Raw genomic sequence first — 27,570 nt, forward strand, 5'->3', positions numbered from 1 at the left:
ATTTATTTGGCACACCCTTATATTGTCAATAGATGCCAAGATTACCAAGCATATTAGTGTTGTTGTGTTGTGACTTATGGCATTTTATAAGCCCGCTAAAGTTATCTGTCAGCGAATTATGCCAAGTGAGCGTCTCTTGGTTTTTCAGTAGTGCCAACTAGGGCCATGAGTAAAACTTAGGTACTTCATGCATCACATTCGCTTGCGCAGTCCCTTTTTACAGGGGTGCGCATTCACACACTTCACAGATAGAACACAGAAGAACAACCATACCCGAATCGGAAACTGAACCCGGGAAGCCCAGATCACGGGGAAACGCGCTACCCCTATGTCAGGATGCCTGCATGCATATCAGTAAGAAATGTCATTAAAATTCAGTGCCTTTTAATTGAAAAAAAAGCATATTTTTCCTTGGCATGAAATCTGTAGACCAACGCTTTCTACTTCAAAAATTCTTATGTTTGATTTTTAAAAAAATCAGAATAGGCAAATTATTTATGAAAATTATTGTTTCTTTTGAAAAAATGAACTATACGGGATTTTCAAACACTCAGAAAAAACCAGAAAAGGTCTGAAACAAAACTTCAGGAAAACATTAGGAAAGGTTAATAGATTTTTGAATAAGCTTAATAGCATTTATAATACTACATGAATATTGAACTTCAAAGTTAATACTTTGAAACATCAAAATAAATTTTCATTTTCCAAAAGTAAAATTACAATGAAGACATGAGCTTTGACTAAACAGTTCGGTAACCTATAAATCAAAAATCCGTTTCAAATATTTGCAATTAGCAAAAAAGCGATATAGACTTTCTTAATTCTAAGGAATTTTAATTTATCTTACACTTAAAGATATTCTTACTAATTAGAGAACGAAGAAATATTGTTTGGATATGAATGAAAATGGAAATTGGAAATCCGAATTGTAAGATTTTATGTATCAGTTTCTAGAGCGACATATCTATCAATATTACATACTAAACGTCTTTGACAGTTGGTTGGTTGGCTGAGATAAATGGCAGCTAAAAATTTCAGTTGAATTCTTTCTGCAACGTGATTTTAATAACTTCCTCATCAAAATATTTCCACTTTCAAATTTTCATAGTCTTAAATAGACGTTTTAGACTTTTCATATATTCCCCTACTTTTCTATTCGTATCTTTATACTCCTAATTTATCCCCCTTCCGAGGACTTCAGATGTGAAAATGAGTAGCGTACAGAAACGGTTTGGGGCTTGATACCCTTACCGATGATGGAAGATACCTTCTACGAGAAGTGCCCTTAGGACTCTATCATAATTCCAGCCTGTAATTTCGATTCATTCATTCAATCCGTGAGCTTTCGTGCAGATCGGACTAACTACTTACGGTTATACATCTAATTGAAACACTGGGATGAATAGTAATGCTTAAAAATGGATCTATTAAAGAAAATTCCCTCTACTTGATTCTGAAGTGAATCTTTAATATTTATATCATTATGATATAATTATGTAAAATTCAGATTCATTTAGACTAAATTTAGTAATATCGTAGAAGGTGATTGAAAATGTTCTGATGAGAAGGAAAATAAGTCTATAATTTACATCATGCACAAGAAGGTTCTGTAAACAATCCCTTTGTATTCAAATTCATTTATTAACTATCCACTCTCAGAAGGAGTAACGTTCATTAATACTCCATATATTCATAATTAAATAGAAAACCTCGGAAAATTGGGATAAAGGGGTATACATATTCTGATCATAGAAACGAACTGATTGAAGGGAATAGATTTGTAATTTATTATTTTACATTTATTTATTATTACTAGGGATTGCAATACCGGTATACCGGGATACCGAATACCGGTATTTTGAGCCATTTGTACAATTTTGTAATACCGGTATTCACAAGTTTAAATACCGGTTTTTCGGTATTTACTAGAAATTTTTAAAATGGTCTCCACTATATGTTCAGGGATCGCGAACATAGCAAAATAGTATACATTTTTGTTGTTATGTCTCCGTAACAGGCGAAATTAATTAGTTGATTAATTGCTTAAATCTAAATTAGCGAAACATGGATTATCCCTGAAAGAAAATATTTTATCCATAACGACTAATGGAGGAACAATTATGAAAAAAGTTAGAAAGTTGATTGGTGCAAATCAGCAGTTGTGCTATGCACATGGATTCAATTAGGAGTAATAGATGTATTATACCAAAAAAATAAAGAACAGAAGAATCCGAATACTGTGGATATAGAAACTTACGATTCCAACTTTGAAGAGAGTAAAAGTGAGAGTGATATTGACAATGTAATTGTTGAATAAGATATTGCTAATGACGATGAAATATTAATCTATCAAGAATTGCTTCCTATAATTTATAAAGTTCGAAAAATTGTTAAGATATTTAAATGTTCCTCTATAAAAAGGATATATTACTAAAATATATACTAACTGAAAATAAAACAGAATATATGTTAATATTAGATTCTAAAACAGGTTGGAACAGTTTACTCCTAATGATGGAACGATTTTTGAAACTGAGAAATCCAATCCAAAAAGCAATAATCGACTTAAACCTGTAAATTAATTTTTCAGATAGTGAATTCGACTTAATATCCAGAACTATATCAGCTCTAATTCCAATAAAACTGACTATAGAGGCATTATGTCGGAGAGATTTTAATTTATTAACAGCTAATGCAACAATAAATTTCATGTTGCAGTCATGAAAGAACAGCACACATCACTATCCGAAGAATTATATATTACATTGAAAAATCGCACAGAAGAAAGGCATACCGAAATAGAAAATGTCTTTTGGTATTTACATAATTATAATGATTTTAAAAATGAAAATGAAAAAGAAGAAAAGAAAATAACCAGTTCAAATCTGATTAAGTTTAGAGTAAATTTTCTTAAAATTTTTTACCCACAAACCTATCCACATTCAGAAGAATTCGGTTCAATTATCCAAGATTATGATGTCACTACTGTCGATAGTGAAAAGGAATTGTCTCTTGAACAAAAATTAGAATTAGCGATAAATAAAAAAAAAATTCAACGAATCAAAATACAATACAGAAATGAGCTATATCCAAAACCATCCGACGAGAAATCGATTTATTTGAAGACGAGGGATTTAGAGGTAAATACTTTAAAAAAATATATCGCACATTGCTAACAGTACCACCAGCTAGCGTAGATGCCGAAAGAGGGTTTTCGACAGCTGGCAATTTTTACACAAAATTACTTTTCAGGCTTAATGACAGTACAATTGATACATTATGTTTTTTTAAGATCACATTTCAAAAATTTATAATAGTACCACAGACTAAATAGTGATATTTACACTTTTTTGTGATTTAAATAAATAAGATGTTCCTTTACTTTTTTGTGATTATATACTGTTATAATTTATAAGTTACAAATTATTTTTTGGGATATTTACACTCTCTAACAAAACTGGCAAATAAAACAATGAAACACCTGTGTTTTCTTTCTTTTTGTAAAATTTCTAATACCGGTATTAAAACCGGTATCCCGGTATTAAGATTTAGAAAATACCGAATACCGGTATCGAAATTTTGGCCCGGTATTGCAATCCCTATGTGCAACTATTACAATAAAATGACCTTAATTTCTGTTATAATGTAATGCTTAAAAATACTTTTCTGGAGAAATCTTTATCACAAAGTAATACATAGAAGATTTTATTTAAGGCAAACACAATCAAAATTCCCTGCGAACCACCCGATCGACAAAGGCATTTAAAATTGTATACTGAAATGTTGCGTTACAGTAATATTATATCCAGCGAAACACTCTAACACGGATCTCTACATCTTCGCTAGTAATATGCATTAGAGTAAAAATAAAATTCACGATCCCGTCACATTACTTATCGATATTCTTTAAATCATAAGAAGTCCTCTAAATGCAAGACCCCCAATCGCATCTTCATCCGCGCTATGGAAATTAGATCTTTCAAGGGATCTCCCTGTCAAGCGATCTCTCTTATTAAGACAGTCGACTGCCCCATCCGATTCGGCGGGTGCCGATAGCTAATGAGTATACATTATGGAGATTCTTGGGAGAGGGACACTTATTACTGGGACGTGGTGACATTAATCTCGATATTATCTGGACGGGAATGTTTGAAGTCTCTATTGCCTAGTCTAATGGCAGAGAGTATGGATTGCGATATTACAAGAGCCCTTCCTTCTCTCCCCCCCCCCGGCTTTAGCTAAATACTTGTCCTAAACAGATATTTTCCCTGCTAATAGGGAAAATGAACAGGACGACGGTGTAAATAGAATGTTTACAGCATAAGAGTTTTGCGACGAATATCTGAAATGATTTCGAATGCGGATAATGGGATATGAATTGTTCAATCGTGAAATTAACAGCCTGCTTATATTATAATATTACTCAAAATGTTTGTGTTTATATTTAAGTAATAATTTTAACGCGTAGTGCTGAATTTTAAATCGGTCTAAATCTATTCTTTTAAATTAAAATGCATCAACACTATTAGTAAAATAGTATTATAATTATAATAATAATGCGCTTCTCATTTTTAATGAAATTTTCTTCTTTAAGCAAGAGATTTATATTTCCTTATAGTATTGCTTTTATTGTATGATGCCTTTCTAATTGTGTGCATGAAACAGTTGAGTGGAAATTATTCTCACTATTAAAAATGCAAATGTTCAGTTAATCTATCTTTTAAATTTTCAAATATTATAATTTCGCTTTTATCGAAATTTCTTTTTTAAATTAAATAAATATTAAACGGAATCCTCAATTATTAGTATTCCACAAGAGAAGAAAATACCGAAGTTAAATATTTGAAAAACAATTAAAATGATTGAAAAATTCTTTAAAATGATAAAGTTAGCAATTATTTGAAATCTAATATGTCAAAACAATACATCATTTAACAAATAAGTGTAAAATATTAATTAAAGAGGCCTTTATGCCACAAAACAATAATAATTTGGCAATTTATGGAGCCATTTATACTAGCACGTAAAGAATTATTACGTATTATTTGGAAGTCACGTTATAAGAAGGGTGACTGGATTTATAAGAAGCAGAAGCAATTGGACGAACAAGAAAGCTTTCAGTCATATTTATGATCATTCAAATCACAGTATTTTGTAATAGTGTAAGTATAGCTTATTTCGAGATGTTTAACTTAATAAAAAAAAACGCAAATACTTCTAATCGAAGTAATATGCCCTTTATAATTGTATAAAATATATTTTTATGCAAGGAATCATCAACAGAATTTTACAAACATTTTTCAAATAATGATGTCTAATTTGTAACACATATTCAAAGTCACCAATTTAAAATAGCTGGAATACAAATATATATTAATTTTGAATAAACGGTTGATGAATTATAAAAGATCAAAATAAGGTACTCAGTTTTTCATTATTCTTTAAGATACAATAAATCTTTAACACTTATTCTTATTTTATACTACAGAATTTAATAAACAAAAAATTAAACATTTTTAATAATGTGAAGGTATAGTTTCCCTTAATTTAAAAATTTTTAATAGTAAAAAATAAAATTTTTGGTGATAATCAAAAGAAAAAGAATTTGAAAGTCACTATCTTAAATTTTACTCTCATTCATAAAGCAGTGTGCGTCAAATAAAAATATGAAAAAATTACCAAAAGCTTTCAGAACAGCAAGATTTTTGCATCAACTTTATAAAAGGATTCACTGGCATAAGAGACATTTCACGGAAATGGGAAAGTAACAAATCATGTCTTCCAATCTTTCTTCAGATTAGGAAGGATTTTTTTTTAATGAATGCAAAAATCCCAACTTTTTAAAATGATGAATGAAAAAAAAAAAATGTAAAAATAAATCGGTATCTCTACGCAGTAACAGATACCTGCATACCTTTCAAGCAAAATTACGTATCATTAAATGACTGCTGTAGAGGTTTTATGACTTTTGATTGAAAAAAAAAGTTCTAACGATCTTCAAAGATTATTCGTCAATCAGTCCACAGGGTTTCATGTTCGTTGGTAGACAAAGTAATAAAATTGAAATTCTAAAAGTTAGCTACTTTTAATAAAAGAATTAATTATTTTTTTTTTGTTTAAGTTTCAAAAATGGAGAAATAAAAACAAAGAATGAAATAACTAAATAGGACTGACAGGACCGGATTATACAAAATAATAATAATAAACTTTTTAAATTTGCTGAAGAGAATTTATGTGTTCGAACAATGAAAAATGTAATTTTCATGACAATTGAAACCCTTTTCAACCATAAGTATACGCTGATCTCATGCAATTTAAATATTAGATCTTGCACCTTGATGAGTGGTGACACCTTATGTATCATCACATAAATTAAAGTTCAATAAATAAATGCGCACATTCTGAACCCATAGGAGCATCCACAGCCAAACGAGGCAAATCTTATCAAATGAACAAACGCACAGCATGTGTTACACTTCCTTACATTAGCTTATACGGAAGAGTGAATACCTAAATTTAAGTAAAAGATAGCAATTGGCACATTCCGGATTCGTTTCTAACACCATCACATTGTAAAAATTCATCTCGGCAAGCTGGAAGGCAAAGGTAAATTCCTTTACACCTGAGCTACTATCTGGCAATATAAATTGTTGATGTTAGAAACAATCAAAATGAGGGCATGGAAATTCCTTTTCAGACTCTAACTTATAAGATATTGCAGTTTATCTAAAAACATTATATACAAAAGTTGTTCGTTTTAACGAGACGATAATTTGTCTATTTGGATTTATTTTTCTATTTTAATATGAAGAAACTTATAGCGAAATGAAAATTTCAATCCCACCCACCATTTCCACCTTTTTTGAGCTAGATGGGCAACTTACGAAATTATCCGAAACTTTATATTATATATATATATATATACGAATAATGATCGGTGAAGAACTAGAAATTTTCCAGAAGTCTTGTCATGAGAACCATTGCAATAGGTAGTCTTCCTATAAAAATTTAAATGAAATTCATCGAACTTCCTGAAAGTTTCAGCAATTTTCTATATTTCTTTCCATTTTGCAATTTTATTGTCTAAATATTTGGCATTTTAATTGCCCAAAAAATTTTTTTAAAGATTAACAAATTAGATTAAAATAAAAAATAAAAATCGAATTGTACATATTTGTACGTTATTTCAATAAGGCTTAGAATTGAAACTTTAAATTTTATATGAATTCCAAGATAATTAATATTTGATTAAGCGAGTTAGGCCCATTCATTTCTTCTTCTTTTTTTTATATATATATATATAAAAAAAAAAAAACATGACTATGAGCAAATTCTGGCCATACCCAGTGTCAAATATATAAATTAGTGTATATTATATAAGAAAATTATTAAAGTCCTATCTATATTTGTAAAAATTAACAGAACTTACTAGCATATATGAATAATAGACACAAGACATGCATAATTCATGCTATTAATTTTTTATTCAAGCAAATGTACAATTTTATAGCATTTTCAATTTAACAATAACGCATACACTTACCGGCCTTCAAGAAGAGAAATACAATTACATCCATGACAGAAAAACATTTACAATACAGAAAAGCTCAATCAGAAATATAATTTTGTTTTCCTTCCTCTTCAATTTGAAGGCTTCGGTTATCGAAATTTCAAACACCATTCACGATAATTCAGTCACAAACAATGACTCGGACTGAATTCACTCGGTTATAATTTAAATTTATCATGCAAAAAAGAAGATAGAGAGACTCACACTTAAAAAGTTGTTGTTTTTTTTTTTTCATATGGATATAAAGTTCACACTGAATAAACATCACACACTGAACACAAACGACCGTATATATATCAAGTATAATACTTTTCAAAGTTCAAATCACATTGAATGTTCAAGAAACATTATCGACAAAGGCATGTCTGGACATTCAGAGGTTATTTGAGGAGAGACGAAACTAGGATGCGTAGCGCCAGGGGCAAGAATTATGTTTGGCGCCCCCAATATCGGCCGATGCTCCTTTCTTAGTTTCGTCTCTGGATAGATGAGGAAACGAAAACAGCAGGAGAAAAAACACTCAAAAAATTTCAGCTTCCAAATTTGAAAGCCGATTCGAATTCGCTGCGGACTCAGATATGGAAACACGATATACAAGTTCCAGATATAAGTAAGTTCGAAAATATTTCCGGCTTAGTTAATGCTCTCCTTCTTCTGCACTTCCCAAAAAGATAGGGGATTTATTTTTTTAAATGCTTGAACATGTCTTTGTGCATATAAATCACAGAGTAAACTTAAAATCACAACGAAACTAAAAATGGCTTTTACACTGATGAAGTGCCACCGACTGTTGAAAGTTTTCGATCTACGGCAACTCACAGAATAAAGTCGAAAAGCTCTGGTACGGTTGAGGCACCCCATCGCTTGCCGAAAAGCTCTTGCACAAAGCTACGTTGTCCATCGAAAGTCTCGAATCACAATATTACTTTCTTTAAAAAAAGTCGTTTGTTATTATACACTTAATAAGTTAGAGATGCTGGCAAGGAGGAGGCGCCACATCCCGTCCGTCTGTCCAGATTGGGTAAGCTGTCCGTTAAGTCATTGTCCGGTGAACTGGCAGCTGGACTCATTCGGACATGGGTGTCCATGAAGCTGCTGGATGACCGATCCGAGTCGGTCGGACTTTGAATACCGCAGTAGGCCACGCGGCAAGGAGACCCACTGGACACGCCAATGGTAGGGCCCATGTTCAAGACTGCGGCCAGTGAGCTGAATAGGGGTCTTGGGGGCCCTTCCAGGGGCTCCAGTGTCTCGTAGTGGGGTTCGGCTTGAAGCTGTTGCTGTTCATGTTTAAGGTGGTGAGGGGAATGGCGATCCTGGTGGTAGCAGCAGAGAGTTCGGTTGTCGATGGGGTCTGGAATACCCCATGGTCGCTGGGGCTCGGACGTTCGCAGCAGATATTGCAGTGGGTGTTCTTCACAGCTCCTGCTTCCAAAGTGACGATCTGGAAGAGGCAGAAATAAGCAAAAATTAAATATATGTACGAGCAAAGAGTAAAATACAATACAAAGAATAAACATGAATGAAATATTCAACTTCCAAATAAAACATCAATCGAAAAAGTTATGTTTACTTGTAATAAGTTATTATAGCATTATTTAAGTCAAACAGCATACTTTCTCTTCTACAAATAATCACATTTAAATAAATAAATATTGAACTTAGATAAATGTTTCTGAATTTGGCCAAACCTTTTATCCACATGAATCAAGTGACAAAATGCTTCCTGTTAAACGCTGTAGATACCTTGCACGCGCGTTGCACGTACCTTTTCGTTAAATTAAGATTTATAAAACGCACTATTTGAATATCCGATTATCAAACATGCATGGACAATGTAAAATCATAAAAATGAACGCTGAATGGTTAAGTTCAATATAACGATAGAAATGGGGATCATTCGGGTTTTTAAATAATGAAGTCTATTGATTTATATAATTAGATCTCACTCCTTTATATATCCAGCATCAAATAGTAAGTAACAATAAAAAAAAATGTTTTTACTTATAAAAATATAAGGTATTCCAATTTATAAATTGAAAAATGTTGCTAATTTTACGTATCAGAATTCCTTCAAAATGTCTCACAATTTTTCGAAATTTAAAAATAAGTTAATTATATATCTTCTTCATATAACAACATACATGTTTTGGAAAACACCTTAACCCCTAAAATTCAAAACACATAGTTTTAGATCATTATAAAGTAACGCAATGCACTAAGCCGGAACTAAAGCTCGCAATCTTCTGAAGACCAAAACCCCAACGCCCTTTTTCAGTCACAAACCAAACATCTTGAACAGAGGAGCACCAAGACAGAGCCTGACCCTTTGGATACAGTCGGAGGAGAGCAGACGAAAATATTTGCATGCGAAATAATTGCTGATGGCACCAGCACATTGAGGTGTCACGGAATATGATCATTAATCAAGTGGGCGTTAACTTAAGGCGTGGTTCAGGCGTGGCGAAGGTGATTGAAGAGACGTCATTGAGGCTCGTTAAGCTTAAAATCAAAACACCTGAATTTTATTATTCTCTTGCTATATTAAATGAATCGCATAAAAGTGATGCTGATTCATCAGATGATTCGCGTAGAAGGTGAGTTAGACGCAATTTTCTTATAGGATTTACGATTAATGAATATGCTTGGTGGAAGATGAAAGAGTACAGATTTTTGAGGTATAAATGCATTTTTATTAGTAATTGATTTTTGGATATTATTTCATCTTATAAAATATAAAAAAAGACAAAAAGGAAATGAAATTTTTAATTTTGTTCAAAGAAATTTGTAGTTTGAAATGACAGTGAAAAAATGTTGAGAATAAACAACTATTTAGAAATTTATATGCGAAGAATTAAAAAAAAAGTCTTCATAAATGCGATGCCCATAAAGTTAAATTCTGGCAAGTACATTAATGTTTAATTAGTGAACTATTAAAATACTAAGAAACACAGGAATTAGAAAAAAATTCTTATAAATGAGGGTACCAAGCAGAGTATTGAATAAGTTTACTTGGATGAAGTAGTTCACGGAATTAAAAAAAATATGTATACATTGCTATGTTATTATTATAGACTTAAGGGGCTGCGGTGACCTGGTGATCAGGTGTCGGCCTCAGAACCGCAGGGTTTCAGGTTAGAGGCTCGATTACATTAAATAATCATCGTGTAAGTGGGTCTGGTGCAAGCTAAATGCGTCGGGGCCAAACGTCCTCCGTTGGTGTGGTGTGGAAGTTTGGAGAGGTAGGTGCTAGCCCAGGTGCCGTCCTCGTCATCTGACTGCGGTACAAAAGTACGAGGCCCGTCCCAAAATAACCTTAGTGTTGCTTTAAAACGGGACGTTGATATTTCTAAACTCTTATAAACAAGAAATATACTATGTTTTCTGCACGAAATCACAATCCAAGATCCTTGATTTTCTTTGCAGATAGGAACCCAGTCAGCCAAAACACAAATTTTGATGTAATCCTTCAGTCGCCGAAGGAATCTCTTATCATTATTACTTAAGACTAAGCACCCTTCTCCCTTCTTTGCTGCAACATTTATAAGCAATGCTTATCCGAAAGAACTTAAATTATGAGTTGGAATCGGCTTGAAAAGCGCTATTAGGCGACCCCTTATCTACAGAATCCTCCTCCCTTTTCCAAATAGCATTTGTACCCCCGTTTATACCCCCCTGGTGAAGTCCATTGACACCAGTCCATTAAACGGAATCGCGTCTTTTACGGAGCGATGACTACATTGTTGACGTGTCCGATCGTTATTCAAGATTCATTAAGCAATTTCAACGTCCAGCGGCCCTACTGAAGGCCAGGATGCACACTTCTAGATATATTGTTATACTCCGTCGTTTTCGCATTCGGTTGTAATACGTCGGCTGGGGCGCAGCAGAGGCGGCAAGAATGATGAACCGAGTGAGCATCTTGTTTCGATGGTGGCAGATAACCAGTTATTTATTTCGGAACTGATGGGAATCACTGGCTCGAAGGTGGAATCGGTGTAGGGCATTATCTCCGGGAGGGTTGTGTTCACTTGAAGAAGAATTAAAAATTGAAATTAAAAAATCATTTTAAAATAGAGTAAGGGTCTTATATCTTCATTTAATGTATTCTATTATCTATATGCAGCCTTGTTTGAAAATTTATACTATCAGAAGACTTTGATTGATTATTGTTGCAATAAGCATAAGCAGAATTCTAAAATAATATTTTTAGTTTCTCAGTAAAGTATATCTTGTTAATGAAATTATAGAATATTTTACTTTATTTCAATATTTATTCATTTTTAAAAAATGCCATCTATTTCTGTCAAAACTAAATTAAATTACTCCATTCAAAATTTTTAACATTTGGTAATGGTAATTTAAATGACATTTTTAACTAAAGATTTATAATTGCAGCGATTTCTTTAAGATAAAAATGAACTTAAATTTTTATTTTTTAATTTAAAAAATTTTATTGGATGGCAAATTTTACTTTATTTTAAAGTTTCTGGTCGAATTTCTATACTTCAGGAATACTAAATAAATTTACTTATTACGAAATTAAAGAAGAATGTCTTCAAACAGCTTCCCAAAAAGTTATCGAAAAAAGAAGAAATAATTTTATGTCCAATGTAAAAGTCCAAATGCTTTCAATGAATTACATTTTAAGTACTTCTCTAATTACTGAGTTCCATATTATAGAAAGTGACCTTTTAAAAATATTTAACATCTTAAAAAATTTTTTCAACAAATGCAAATTAGAACAAATCTAAGAGCTTTCCTCAATAAACGAACTACTTCTAAAATAAAGTTAATAGAAATCTCATTTTAAAAATTGTAAATTTCCCATATTTGTCAGAAGTGAGATATTGTACAACAGTCTGGTTAAAGTTAAATATGTTATAAATCAAATCAAAGGTATTTCAACCGATTTTTTTTCCAAAAACTACTTTATATTTGCAAACAAATTCTTTAGGATATCCCTGTTTATGATATACTACCACCCTATATCTAAAAATGACAGCTTCCAAAAACTGAACCCACTTCCCGCTATTTTGAAATATTATTCATGCATTTTCTATAAGCTAAGAAAAGACGTGTCGACTCTTCTCTGAATCGCAAGCTTGTTCACACTAGCGACCTCTATAACAAGTTCTTAGAAGTCCAATTTAGAGAATTAACACACTTTTCAATTTTACCACAATATAAAAAATAACTCATTTGATGCTTTAATATAAGAAAAAAATACGTTTTTTTTTTTTCGCCATTTTTAATTATCAATCTAAAATATATCTTAACATACTCAAAACATCTTTAAAGAAACAAAAATATATGTCTACTTTCAACGGTTTTGAAACTAAATTTTACCTCACGATCAAAGTAAATAAACTATATGTAAACATTTCTTAAAAAGGATAACGGATTTTTTCCTCTCTCTAACAAAATAATTTAGAAAAGAAATACACCTCTGCGTAGTGCTACATCAATTGTCCCCCCTTTTTTTATATATATATATATAAATTTGCGACTCAACTTTTCTGAAACCTGCCATGTTAATAAAGCGGAACAAAAGTATTAAATTCCACAATCATTAAAAATTGCTTCCCCCCCCAATTACTTAGATGAATGAAACAATGTTATTTTTCAGTCGCCGAATCAATTTCTAGGGTCCTCGGTTCCCCTATAAAAGTTAGAACCCGATATTTAAGGGCAAATAAAAGTAATGGCGCTGTAGGCGGAAATTGCCGTCGCAAAGTGCGCCTCGGACTTCTCGGATATGTCCCCTTTTAATCGGCGCCGACGAAGAAAGTCCGCGATTGCCCCTGCAGTCGTATTGTTTTTATAGTGCGACTTCGAAACGAGCCACAGTGGTACTTAATACGATTGAGCAATTAAAACATGACAGTCGGGGAAGTTTGGTTTTGATGTGCACTTGAAGATAATGATGTGCCGCTGGCAAATTCCCCGCTGAAGTGGCGCGAATTCGGTAATTCCTCCTTTGATAATGCATTAATTGCGTGTTTAGTATGAAAGCGAAGAACTGTTGCAGTGTATTAACTATTTAATGAGCCTACGTGTTTAGAAATGAATGTCTTCCAAGATGAGAAAAAATTGAATATTTGTAAGTTAATTTAAAATTTTTTGCCACAAATTTTTTTAAAAAAAATTCTATTTGAAGACTGCTTTTATTTTATTTTTCTTATTAGAGTACATAAAATAAAAACTGGTATATATTTCTCTTAATTTCTTTTTTTTAACATTAAGTAGGAGAAACAGGAAGTTAAACTTTCCTGACACATAAATATCTGTATACAGAAATCATTGCAATAAGTTTTTGATTATATACTTAGTATGCGATAACACTTCAAGTTCAGCGTCATATATTACCTGAATTACCGAGTCGCAATTAATCGATGGAAATAATAATTAATTTTCCACTTAAAAGTTTTCTACAGTCCATTGTGAATACTGAACACATTCCATAAAATTTACCCATATAAAGAAGACCACAACCACGATAGATTTTCAATGAAACTTCGGTCATAACCAATAAGAGCTGACGGGGATCCATTGTTAGATTTTCAATATTCGAAATACTTTTCGGTTATTATAACAGCTTATTTCTTAAAAATTATATTATGATCATTTGAAAATGAAATGTTTATTTTCTTTTATATTCTGCTTATGTTGTTTCAATAATAAAAAAAAAAAAAAAAAAAAAAAAAAAAAAAAAAAAAAAAATCTCAGAATTCTCAATAGCTTAAATTTTTTCATAAATATAGAAAAAAAAAATGTTAAGAAATTTAACTTTTAATATAAATTTCACTTTATAAAGTTTTGAGATATCATAGTTCAATATAATAAAAATCGAAATTCAATATAATAAAAATTTTATTTATTATTAAAACCACTTAACAAACTATCTTTTAAACAGCTTATACCAACGATTTTAAAATTCAGGCAAAAATTAAACTTCTAACAGAGCAAATCAGATTAGTGAAGTAGGTATGGCGATATTAGTAAAGAATTATGCGAAAATGACATTACTGAAAAATTGATTTTCAGTATTTTACAGTGGTTAAAAATAATAGAGTCACGGTGATATGCTCTGAAATTATGGAAGAACGTTATCGTTTAATTTTTATTAAGAATTTATTTGAAATTTTGAAATATAGGACATATTTGGCAATTCTAGGTCCAACGATTTGAAAAGATGTTGAATACCGTTTCCATCACTCATGTCGCAATTTACTGATTATATTCATAACCTAGAACGTTATAATGGTAAAAGGTTTGAGAAAAGAGTAATAGGCAACAATCTAAGAAAAACATCTGAAATGAACCTCAGCTCCATAAGTGACTGAATTTCACTCTATAATTTGTTCAGAATGATTCTTTTGTTAAGCAGATGAGAGAATGAGCGAACTGATGATGACTTCTGGGGGAGGATGGCCTGGTCAGGAAATCCGCATCCGGCAATGATAGGAGGAAAAAGTCATTACTGTACCGAGAGTCGCATTTTTTTTAATTATTATTATTTTTTATTTGGTTTTCGGCACCAGCTGAGTCATCAAAGATTTCCACATTTGAAACGCCCAGTCTAATCTTTTTCGAATTGCATTTTATAGTATCGATACTTTTTGGCAATGAACTTTGTTTACATTTGATGGATAAGATAAAGCAAGCAATTTTTTTAATAATAATTCGGAACTGTTTTCAATGATATTTGTAGCTATTATTTGACTCATTTAAAAATTTTAGTCCATTATCTTATATTTTACTTTATAATAGATATATTAAACTTTTTTTCTTCTTGCGGAGCGCTTATATGCTGTATCACTGAACGGTTAAAAGTTATTCCTCCATATCGTTAATCTAATTTAATAGCTTTAATATCTCACTCATATTATTATTTCTTGTTCCATTTTATTAGGAAATTCAAGATAAATAGATATTGCTGATTCATGCACATATATGCTTCGAATGATAATCTATGCTTATGAAATCAATTACATATAAAAATAAAGTCATATTCATTCCTAAACTGTTGCTACTTAGGCGGGAACTTTAAAAAAAATATTACAGAAAGTTGTTGAATATTTTCAACGGCCATTTGTTAATTGTTATGATGCTTCATTATTGCTACGGTGAAGTGTCATCACGGTCTGCTTCATAAGCCAAAATCGCTCAGACATTTTTAAGCATCCAGTAAGTAAAAAAAACCCGAGCATCGAAATGTGTTTACATCAACGGTCATGATAGTCTCCAATCGGAATTTCAATGAATGAAGTAATTTTGCCAGCATAAAGCCGCGTTTCAACGACCTGTGGCCTAACGGATATGGTCGTAAATCTGCCAACTGACCCATTGTATGATCACTACCCGCTGTGGACATCGGTCGCGAGCTTCCCAGAAAAAAGAACCCCAGAAAACCATAATAAAGGGGAAAGAGAGGGAAATGTACCTATCTTCAGACACGCTTAAGTCGTCTGAATGGGGCTTAATACAACAACCCTTAAGACTCGCAAAATATTATTATTCTGCTTTTTGACATACAATGCTTTATATTCGAACCTCATTAAAGAGATGTAAGCTGGATTTAAGCCAAAATAGTGTTAATCAAAAATTCCATTAGAATCTAAAAGCCCGTTGATGCATAAAAAATACAACTGCACGTAAATTAACTAGAATATAAGCATACAAATAAATTTTGAGTTTTGGACATAGAGACGAAGACGATCACGGTAAACTTTACTATATCAATCCAAACATTAAAAAAAAAGAAAAAAAAAAGAGTTTAATTTTCCGGTTTGCACTGATGCAGTTAATAACAGAAAGATTGTGAGGAGTAACAGAAGGTTCAGGATTGGCAAACGAGAGGGGAGGGATTAGGGGAGGGGGGACGTCACATTTAACTTACCGGACGTGGCACATCGAAGGGTAGGGACTTCTCCTTGTTCCAGGGAACTCCATCTCAGTGCCGGGTACTGAAAGGATAACATAGTTTCACTGTGGGGACCTCAAACAAAAGGAAACAACTTTTAAAACTTCACAGTGAAGTTGAAATATAACATCCATTTGATTTGCTGCACAAACGTAAAGTCATCACCTACTGGGACATAACGAATAGTTGGCAGTCAAGCGACCAATTTGATTCACTGAAAGGTAATGATTGAACAGCAGATACTGATAAAGACAGCTATCGAACTTAAAGCTTGTTATCTTTCCCATTCTTAAAATCTTAACTAATTTCTTAAATCCCATTAATGGTGAGAATATATAAAAGAAAAGCACATTTTTGATGAAATTCCTGCCTGGACTTTAGAATCACTTAAATGACGACTAAAGGATTTTTGGAACACAAGCCACTGAATTGCTTCAATATGCGACGACAATTTAATAAGGCTGTGATGTAGAGACGAAAAGACAAAGAATCTATGGAAATCTTGGGCGGCAGTCATAGGATACACCATGAAGACACCACGTTACAATGTTAATGGATATGATAAGGAGACGAAAAAGTAAAATCATATCAAAGTGAGCCATTTATGCTATATTACTAATGGTGATTGGAGGCGTCAAGGGTGCTACTTACCCTTATCGGGGCATTAGATTGAATTTTTTTTTCTTTGCCTCCATTTAACTCCTTCAGCATTGTGCAAAAAGCAAATTAAAGTGATAACAAAAATTCTTATAAGAAGATTTATTGATCACTTATTGCTTTCAAGTAAAACAACATGATTTTTTAAAAAATAAAGTTTTTTTTTTTTCTCTATTACCATCTACTACTTTCATCCATGCATTCCTCTAGAATTTTAATTTTATCAGCACTGTTTCGATTTGTATTTCAAAGATTAAACACTTTAAATGATACTCTTTGTCTCAGTTTGTTATGTTTGATTACTGGATTTAAAATAATTCTTTTGGGACACCTATCTTCTAATTTTAGCTAGAAAAATAAATTCCCACTCATCTATCAAAATTGTGCATTGATTTATTTTCCATTTTTATAGTTGTAAAAGCCTTAAATGTTTAACGTGGAAGAAAATGAAATTCGTTATTAAATACATGTTTTTTAAAAAATCTCAATTAACATAATCTTTATTTCAAGATGACTTCAATTAACAAATTCCCGAAAAAAATATTTCTAACATTTCTTCATTTCATGTAATAAAGTAATGTATCATTTTATATTATATTATATATGATATTTTAATATCTTACTTAATCTAAATTAATTTCCTAAATTTTTGCCTAATTCTGCACATGTCGGAGCAGAGAACAAAGTGTTCTCTTGTTTCTTGATCCCATTCCATTTTTGAAGCTTTGTAAAAATGATGCGCCATCAGTTCCACGCGTCGAGTGAAAATGATCCCTCCGTTGCCCTTGTCAAAGGTCGACACGTGGCGGAAATCTCATATTATATAAGATCAGGGATAAAATGTTCAGTTCGCTTTCATTCTCACTTTTTGCTCTGTGTCGTTGTTCTATGTTGTTTGTGTATTCTTCGCTCCTGCTTGTATATAATGCGTGCTTCTCCTGGATAAAATAAAACGATGTCAAGAAATCGAAAGTCTCTTCACTGTCTTCGAAACTGCATTCTGCTTTCAAGAATTATCAGCTTACATTATAAAGGGCGAAGAATACACACACAGCACAGAACAACGACACAGAGCGAAAAGCGAGAATGAAGGCAAACTAAACATTTTATCCCTGATCTTATATAATATGAGATTTCCGCCACGTGTCGACCTTTGACAAGGGCAACGGAGGCATTCACTCGACTCAAGGGCATTCACTCGACACGTGGAACTAATGGCGCATCAATTTTACAAAGTTTCAAAAATGGAATGGGATCAGGAAACAAGAGAACATTTTAGAATGACCCCGACATGGAAGAATTAGGCAAAAATTTAGGAAATTAATTTGGATTAAATAAGATATTAAAATATCATTACATATATATATATATATATATATATATATATATATAGTATTTCCAGCAATCATATAGAAAATATTGTAATGTGGCTTTTCTTTGAATTCATTATTACATCAGAAATCATCTATTCTTCATCAAATAATAGTTGTGTGAAGTTGGAAGTAGCTATAAGCAAGCTGCAAATCAAAGGTGGTTGATACTCTCCCGAGTAACTGAATCTAAGAAATTAAATTAGAATCTAAGTACAAGTTTTCGCCATTTATTATATTAACACCAAGCATTTTTCAAAGAAAAATAAATGCAAAATTATATCATGTGATTGTTAATAGAAATTTTCTAACTTAATAGTTTATAAAATTGGCTCATTTCTATATACGAGAGTTATTAAATTTAAGAAAATACAACTTAAAGAAATAGATTTTATGAATTTTCAATCTTTACCGCAACAGCTTTTCCATTAACTATTATAATTTATTCTAATGAAATTTTAAAAATAATGTTGCGAAACACTGAGTTATAATAAATTGAACGAGTGATAAATGAAATGAAATAAGATAACACCGTTACTGTTCTGCAGGATTAACTAGGAATTTTCAATGCGAAGTGTGAATTAGCAAACTCCTTGAAAACGAAAATTCCAGGAATGAAAAGAATTTCTCATCATAGTTCATCTCGAATTTCCAAAAAATAACGTTTTTCTGAAACATTAATTTTCAGATGCTCTAACAAGAATGAATAAAATATTTTCGATTTTGCACTGAAATGAGCATACGAGGATTTAATTTCCAAGAAATGATGTTAGAGCAGCAATTTTTTATTCTAACACATCCGAGGCAGAAAATAATCTTTTCTTAGAAAGTAATTATTGTTAGGAATATGAGAGAAGGTTTCATATTCTCAAGGAGTTTATTGGGTCGAAATCATTTATTTTCTCATTGAATTGAGTAATAGCTCTTAAGTTTTTAAAATTTTAAATTAAACACATTAAACATTCTTTCAAAATTTGAAAATAAAAATTTCAATCCGCCTTAAAATTATAATCTGTGAAAACAATAATACTCTAAATCACTAAGGAAAAAAATCGTTTGCACAAGACGATATGATCAAAATGAAATTTAATAGCAGAACAAAAGCATTTTAAAAGATATTCCAGGGTGATGCTTCCTTTTCAAACAAATGTTTTCCTAATCTAGCAATAGAAGTTTTTAAAACTCATTATGAGTTACCCTATAAGTTCACCCTATCAGAAGCATCTTTCTCTATTTATATTTTTTGCATGCAAAATAATTTAAAAGCCGTCCGGATAACAAAGGAATGAAAAATCAAATAAACAACAAACAAATAAAACAAAGATGGTGGCGGGGCAGAAGAAAATTCTCTAGAATGAATATTCCTTTCAGAATATCAGACATAAAAAAAAAAAAAATAACCGACGTTGTGAACAAAAGCTTTGCTGAACAGCTTAAAAGACGGTTCAACAAGCTCGGAGTGTCTGGAAGACAAAACCCTAGCACTTGTTTAATAAAAACAACATTAATTACCTTAACACCCCAGCTCCCTCTCAGATAACTCTGGCCATTCATAAAAAAACCCCAGCAGTTATTCACAACTGTAATATTAGCTATGCTTGAATAAATTCATCTCAACTCGAGAATTTTTCGTGAAATTCAACGCTAAGCTCTCCACCAGATAAGATTTTCTATTTAATTAACATGTTGCCGCCTTTTGTCAACTTTCATATTAGACAACATAGGGTTTTGAAAGTTAAAAAAACAACACAAAATAAAAGGTGGAAAAGAGGAATTGCATTATATTCGAGCAATTTCCTTCGTTTTTAAAGGCGTATTGTGTTTCATTCTTTGGCTGTCATTGGCTGTAAAGCTCTATTCCCGGGCGCTAAATATACCTTATAATATGATTTGTTTTGAAGAAGTAGAGAAACAAAGGCAGGTTTGGTAGAAGACAAAAATGAATAATGCGATAAGGACTTCCAGGGAAAGATTATAAATAAAAGGTAGTGTTTAGATAATTTTAAAAGATTGGAGAGTTTTAATGAAATTTGTCAATGCTTTTCCTCTATTTGTCTAACTTTAAATAACTAAATCCCTAATTTCATTTCAAAGGGGAAATTTATTTTAGTTAAAAATTCTTATCTATTAAAATTTTTTAAATGATAGTTTATCCATAATATTCGAAAAGACAAATTTTTATCATTTCTAAATCGAAAAAAAAATAAATTTATTGGTATATTGTATTAGAAATAACCGTTTTTCATATTATAATTCCATATTTTCCCCTTAATTTGCACTTTATTGATACAGAGAAAGCCATATAATAAATAAAATGTATGATAAGCTGTAATATAAATAATCCAAGCAAAATTATTTCAAATGGATCTCTGTCTTCTGAAAACTTAGAGATCACAATTTACTTATTATATTATGAAATAATTATATTTCAATAAATTATCTACAAAACGTCTTAAAATAATTAAGTAAAAGAATATTTTACATGCATAACAAATAATTTAAATATTCTGAAAATTATTATTGTGTTACCTTTATTATTACTTATATTATTTCCAAATGAATAACTTTATTATCTTATTATAATATCTAAATTATATAACAGGAAATATATTTTTACACATCATACTGCAACAAAAAAATTATTTCACCTAAATTTGTTAAACTAATTTTTTTATATTAGTAATATTTGACAGGAAACGCAGATAATGAAACAAATATCATTATAATATTTTTTTAAGTACTTCTAATATAAAATATTCTTTTTTCCCATTTTTGATGCTTTAAGAGCTATTTTCACAATTTAGGATTTTTTAAAATCCAACTCCCAATTTTCCATTAAATTGAATAAACATCTTATTTTATTAACATTGGAAGCGATCCATTTGACTTCAGAGCTGTTTACTAAAGTCTTTTTGATTCACTCGGCTAATGAAAGAAAACATGCTTTCCGTCACAATATGAGCCCAACTGAATCAGAGCAAAAAATGTACGATTGTTCATTCTAAATCTTAATGCTTCAATTCAGGTACAACATATTATATTCAAGTGCAGATCATAACCCTAGATTATGAATAAAACTTCTTTTCTTAGAAAATAACAAGAAGTTATAATTTAACATTTAGTTTATTATATTCAGAATTAATTTTTAAATCCCTTATATTATTATAGTGCAAATACAATATCGAAAATAAAGGTATTAAAACTTCTAAATACTAATTTTTCAAAAATTTTATTAAAATTTATTGATAAAGAGTACTAAACTGATACATAAATCCTAAATAATTACTATTTTATTGCATATTATCATAGGTGTGGTTTCAGGGCTATTAGTAGAAGCATTATTAGAAAATTAGTATAGCAGGTATCGTGGATGGTAAGATGGAACCTTTTTGATTGACTGATATTCAAAAAGAGAATGTAATAGTAGAGAAAGAAAAAAAAATTAGTATCGGTAAGTGTATTAAAATATTAATATCATAATATTGCATTATTAATGCAGTTCGCTTCCGAAGCTTTTTCAAACATAATTTCGTTTTCATAAACTTTTTTTGTTTTTGCTGATTTACAACAAAAAACACATACTTTATAACCCTGATAGTGAATCTTTAGTTTCAAGTACGACTTCTTTTTTTCACAAAACAAGTAACAAAACTTTTGAATTTTCTGCAAATTTAACTTAGACCAGGACTTCCTTAAACTGAGTCTCGCAAATTCATATGAATTCGAGCTGGGGAAAAAAAAAAAAAAAAAAAAAAAGACTTTTTTTCCTTTCAAACGAAAATATTTGGAATAATAAAAAAAAAAAAAAAGATGACTTAAAAAAGTCGCTGCTTTTTTTTTTCTTCCTTTATTTATCACTAATAATTTTTCATCTTATTTATTTTCTTATTACGATAGAACAAAATTTTTTGGTAACAATGGATTAGCGAAAATTTCTCTCTCCCAAATGGTGTTAAGAGTCAAAAAGGCCGCGAGGCGCCGTACAAGATTGATGAGATAGACCTTCAAGGTTAAATTTAAGAAAAAGCTTCTTTAACGAACAATAAAGAAACAAGTACCAAACACTGTTTTCTGTCCAAAAAAAGTCCTTACTCTTCACCAAAAGGATTTTAAAAAAAGTGCCTTATTAATATGTGCCTCGTTAAGAGCGGGGTTAGGGGGCGTACCTGGATAAAGAGTCTGTGTGGGGTTATTGATATGTGGATTTGACAGAGGATTACTGACATTGTGGGGGCAGCTGCCAGGGGGGCTGTACAGGCTCCTTCGGCGTGGTGGCTCCCGCAAGCAAGAACACAGCCAGTCGGGCCCAGGGGGTTCATCAGAGCTCTGCACCTGAAGACAAAGAAACAAGAGTGTCACTAATGCTGGAAATCGTCAGTGCTTCAATATAGCAAAATAAAATCCTTCAGATTCTGGTGGTTTTATTTATCAATATTGTAGAAAAAATTTTATATTCAAATATTATATGCAATTCCGTCGGTTGTTATTTGTCCAATACTTTAGGAAAGCCAACCAACAAGGATATTGAAATGGACATAGCAGTGAAAAGCATTTAGTTCAATTATTTTTTTAAAAATTAGTATAATTGGGTCAGAATTAGTTTCTTTGTGACATTTTAAGATTATATGTAATCACACAGAGATTATTTAAAGAGGGGTGGCTGCTTAAGTAGAAAGCGTGATTCAAGCGATCGGGAGGTCTATAATATCATCCGGAGCAAAAATAATACCTTTAACTCATTCTTAAATCCAAACATAGTAAAGGAATGAGAAAAGAATACTTTGTCTCGTGGGCTGTTAGTCTAGAGATATATTCCAGGGTATTTGGCGGTTTGAGCACTATGACAGACCTTTTTCGAAATCTCGCACAATATCATCAAAGGGAGAGCCGATTGCCTCCAGGAAAGAGGGAATGCCTATCTAGGGTAAATAGTACATGTGGAATACATTTTTCTTTCATCCCCAACAATCTTTAGTGACATAGACAGTGTACATGATATCTAGCATATGCCATAATTTCTTCACTTGTTTACCGTTTTTAACTATTTAAAAAAAAAGCATGAAAACACTCATCTTGGTCCATCATGGCATCCCTTAGGATTAAAGTTGAAGGAATCCATACTTCCATCTGAGAAAATACAAAGCCCAAATATAATGAAACTACACAAAAAAAGGGGTATTCAAATTTATCCAATCGGCGACGTCATTATTCCAATTAATAGAAATAAACCCCACGTGCTGACAATAAACCAGTAAATATGAACTATGGTTGGTTTGGTAAGAAGAGACTGGCTAACATACACTCTTAATGTAATATTAGATAATGAAAACCTGGTTCATGGCAAGTACAGAACTACATCTTATAAGCATATTTCCCACTGTACATGGCAATTGAGGAAAGAAATTATTTTTTTTTTATCTGAGACATATTATTGATGCTATCTGCTACCATCTGATACTATCTACCATGTGATAGGCTTAAAAAAACTGCATTTAAATAGAATTTCTTACCTTTCCAGCATTCAAGCAGTAGAAAAGAAACACTAGCAATCCTTGAAGAATGTTGAGCCCCAGGAAAAAATAGGCCGTCAGAGGCTTCTCATCGTGCAGGAACAGGGGCAAAAGAGTCCAAGTAGAGCACAAGACTAGAAGAAGAACAGTAGCCTCACCACTCCATACGCTGCAAAAAGAGATAGAAACAAGGGCAACTGATTAATTTAAAATTGTAGTGACCAGAATGTAGTAGCAAATTATTTAAAATAATCAATTTTATTGTCTAATAAATTAACATTTTAATCAGGAATCGGTAAGGAAGAGCAGGTTGGTTAATAACAGATTACCTCAGACAGGCGAACACAAAAATCTACATAAACAAATGCCTATGATTAACTGACATTTCAATCGGGAATCAGTAGGTTACCTCAGATAGGCGAATACAAAGATCTGCACAAACTGCACATGATAATACGTAGATTGCACATTATTACCAGTAAGACACAAACTCGTTTTGCTAACTTATTTGTCATTATTTTGTAAATAATATAAATATTTATATTTGGAAAAACACTTAATAGGTCTCTATGAGAATCACCGATAAAATCATTATCTTGGAAGAAAAATAACTGCATCAGTATATTCACAATTTTTGAGAGCATAACAGCTTTGGAAATATTAAGATTCCCTGCAAAGAAACTGCTTACATAGTAATGTCACATTAAACTATGCTATTCTGAACAGTGCGCTATAGATTTTAAAAACAAATTAACATGGCAAGCTTAATATATATATATGGAATCATTTGAATGAATCAAAATGTGTTTAACAATCTATTTCACATTGACCGACGAAGGTAATTTTTGCAATAAAAAAAAATCAAATTTTAAATCAGTGAACGCTGGAATATTTCATCGCCTGAACCGGAAGCCGTAAAAAGCTTTTAGTGAGTAACGCTAAAGAGATAAAAGCAAAGCTTAAAGCCCACGTTCGAATTTCCTCAGAATCCAATTAAAAGATTATACTTTAATCAAAACTCTAAGCATGAACTGACGAAAAGAACAAGGAGGTGTCAGAAGTTGTCGACACATCTGAAACGGATTACCGCCATAAGAAGCCGACTTCCAGACAAAGACATCGAGCTAATCTTGTAGGAGGAAACAACACAAACACATCTTTTTTCCCTTCGATTTCGATGAAAAAAAAATCTATAAGAAAATAGTGTGTGATTTTTACAAACAAAAGAGAGGATACGAATAAAGATTTGTATTTGTTCTTGCTTTTTTTTTATTTTTTGCATGTTTTAAAATTAAAATTATAGCAAAATCAATGGAGTTATGTTTCTCCATTTCAATTTTTTATAAAAGTATTTCGTCCAAACAGAAGCCAATTTTTAAACTGAGAGCTTAATTTACTTTAGAATAGCTTTTCAAATTTTAGCCTGCTTAAAAATATTAAATAAACAGACGGTATATCAAGTAGATTATTCATGTTCTATAACTATTTCAATCGGATATTATGTATAAGAACTCACTCGTAGCAATCAAAAACAAATTTTAAAATAAAAGAAGGAACACAATAAACATGGATTCATGAAATATGCGAGGAAGTCAGGAGAAGAATGGATGAAAAACACTTCATCTCAGAGTAATGTTATATCTAAATGCGCGGCAGAAATGATGATTTTTGAAATAGGAACATTAAATGGCATTTTTCAGTAACAATTATTCAAAATATTTAAAAATGAATTAACCAGAAATAAAAGATTGAATTAATAAGTTGAGATTGGAAATAATTTATTATATCAAGATAATCTTTAAAAAATGGATGTCAGATAGACATTATTTAAAAATGCTTTCTTTGCTTAACCAAATTTAACGAAAAGTATCTGTGAGATAAAATGATAAAAAAATAAAAGTGAAAAACAAATCTAATTGATTTAAATATTTTAACATCAATCAGTGATTCTTCAAAACAAAATTTCTATGGCAGCCTTTAAATTCAAATTTTTAATTACTTACATAAATTTCATTCAACATCAAAGGCATTTTCTACAAAAAATCTTTTGATACATCTTTTAAACACAGCATCAGAATAAAATGAGTTCATTTGCAAAAACAAAAGCAATATTTTTGTAAACTAGTAAATGTAAAAGGTATCTTATATCTTTGCATAAAAATGGCAAATGGTTTAATGTTAGTAGAGAAAGGGCAAGCCATTTTATTTTTAGAAGTTTTCACTACGAAACAAATTCAAAGAATTAAATTTTCTGGAGTCGAAATCTACAGAAGAAGTCCCAAAAATATTAAAAAAGCATTTATGGAGAAAAGTAGTCATTCGGTTTCGAGTCATTCTTTCTAGAACAGCGTATGAATTTTATTTCATTTTACATTCTATCTTTCAATCAATCAAAGCTAAACTCTTGACGACGAACAATTTTTTTTCTGTCTGCATCGATTGAGTTTCAGCGAAGCATCCGAGACAGATCTGAGGATGGAAAGGCCCCAAGAATAGAAGTAATGACATTAAGAACAAAGCAATCAAAAGTAAGTTGGAAGTTCAGTTTTGGTATTGGCATTTGACTGGTTCAATTAATTTATCTCCGGAAAAGATTGTGCTACGTTGATCGCCAAGAAATTCTTTTTTTCTTTTGCCATATAAATTCTTTTAACTCTTTAAGACAATAAGATTTGAAATTAATTTGCTAGCAAAGCTACCAATATTTGTGGATTGCGATTTTTGTATTTTATAATTTAATGTGAAAAATGTAATCCGAATATGTCAGTTCAAACAATAGATATTTTTGCCTCATATGAGATTGTGTAGATTGGGGAAAAAAAGATTTTCCCCTCATATATAATTGCTTAGATTGGAAAAAAAAAATTTTTTTTCAACTCATATAAAATTGCGTAAATTGGGGGGGGGCAGCCATTTCGCCTTATGTATCATTGCGTAGATTGAAACAAAAACATAAAACCACAAAGAAAGGTATTAAAAGTATACTTCAGAAGAATAAAATATGTAAAACAAAAACTCTATTTGCAGGTGTTGGAACTTCAACGACTTCCTAACAGTGGCAATTTGTGACTTTGAATTATTCTTGGATAATTAAATAAATTTTGCTCGTACAACTCTTTAATAGGCTAAATCTTAAGTGGGCCAACTTGGGTTGCAGAATGGAATGGTACTGAACAATAATAGTAGACACACACACAATAACGGTAGAGTGAACTATTTTTATGAATACAGATAATTCCTTGAAGGAAGAACTGCATTTTCATTAATTTTTCAAATTTGAATTCATTTAGTTTTTCACCTTCTATGATTGATAGTATTTTATGTTTCCTGTGGCAGGAGGTCATAATTCACGGCAAAAAAATATAGATTTCTCAAATAATTCTTGCAATGGGTATAAAATTAATCGATCGAAACCTTAAGCCTAAGTAATAATACGAATTACAATATTTTGTTTTGATAAATGGACATTATATAAGCCTTTGCAGTAACTATCATAACCAGGGCGATACAATAGGATGATCAAATAATTCGAAAGAA

At 31.2% G+C, this 27,570-nt stretch overlaps 1 protein-coding gene across 10 annotated transcripts in view; it reads right to left on the minus strand.

Moving 5' to 3' along the window:
* Nucleotides 1–7,465: 7,465 nt before the first annotated feature.
* Nucleotides 7,466–27,570, minus strand: part of LOC129965741 (latrophilin Cirl-like) — a 716,323-nt gene continuing 696,218 nt past the window's right edge. For 6 of the 10 annotated variants that reach the window (XM_056079881.1, XM_056079880.1, XM_056079878.1 and 3 more), the window contains 4 exons: nucleotides 24,034–24,202; nucleotides 22,748–22,855; nucleotides 16,473–16,539; nucleotides 7,466–9,014 (listed from right to left, as the gene is read on the minus strand). In XM_056079881.1, the coding sequence (XP_055935856.1) occupies nucleotides 8,530–9,014; nucleotides 16,473–16,539; nucleotides 22,748–22,855; nucleotides 24,034–24,202 (829 nt within the window). In that variant the 3' untranslated portion in view covers nucleotides 7,466–8,529. Of the gene's footprint in view, nucleotides 9,015–16,472; nucleotides 16,540–22,689; nucleotides 22,856–24,033; nucleotides 24,203–27,570 lie in introns of all 10 variants that reach the window. The other 4 variants (XM_056079887.1, XM_056079879.1, XM_056079886.1 and 1 more) reach the window with 4 other exon arrangements.

The sequence above is a fragment of the Argiope bruennichi genome, chromosome 4 (genome assembly GCF_947563725.1).
Source record: "Argiope bruennichi chromosome 4, qqArgBrue1.1, whole genome shotgun sequence".
NCBI classification, from domain to species: domain Eukaryota; kingdom Metazoa; phylum Arthropoda; class Arachnida; order Araneae; family Araneidae; genus Argiope; species Argiope bruennichi.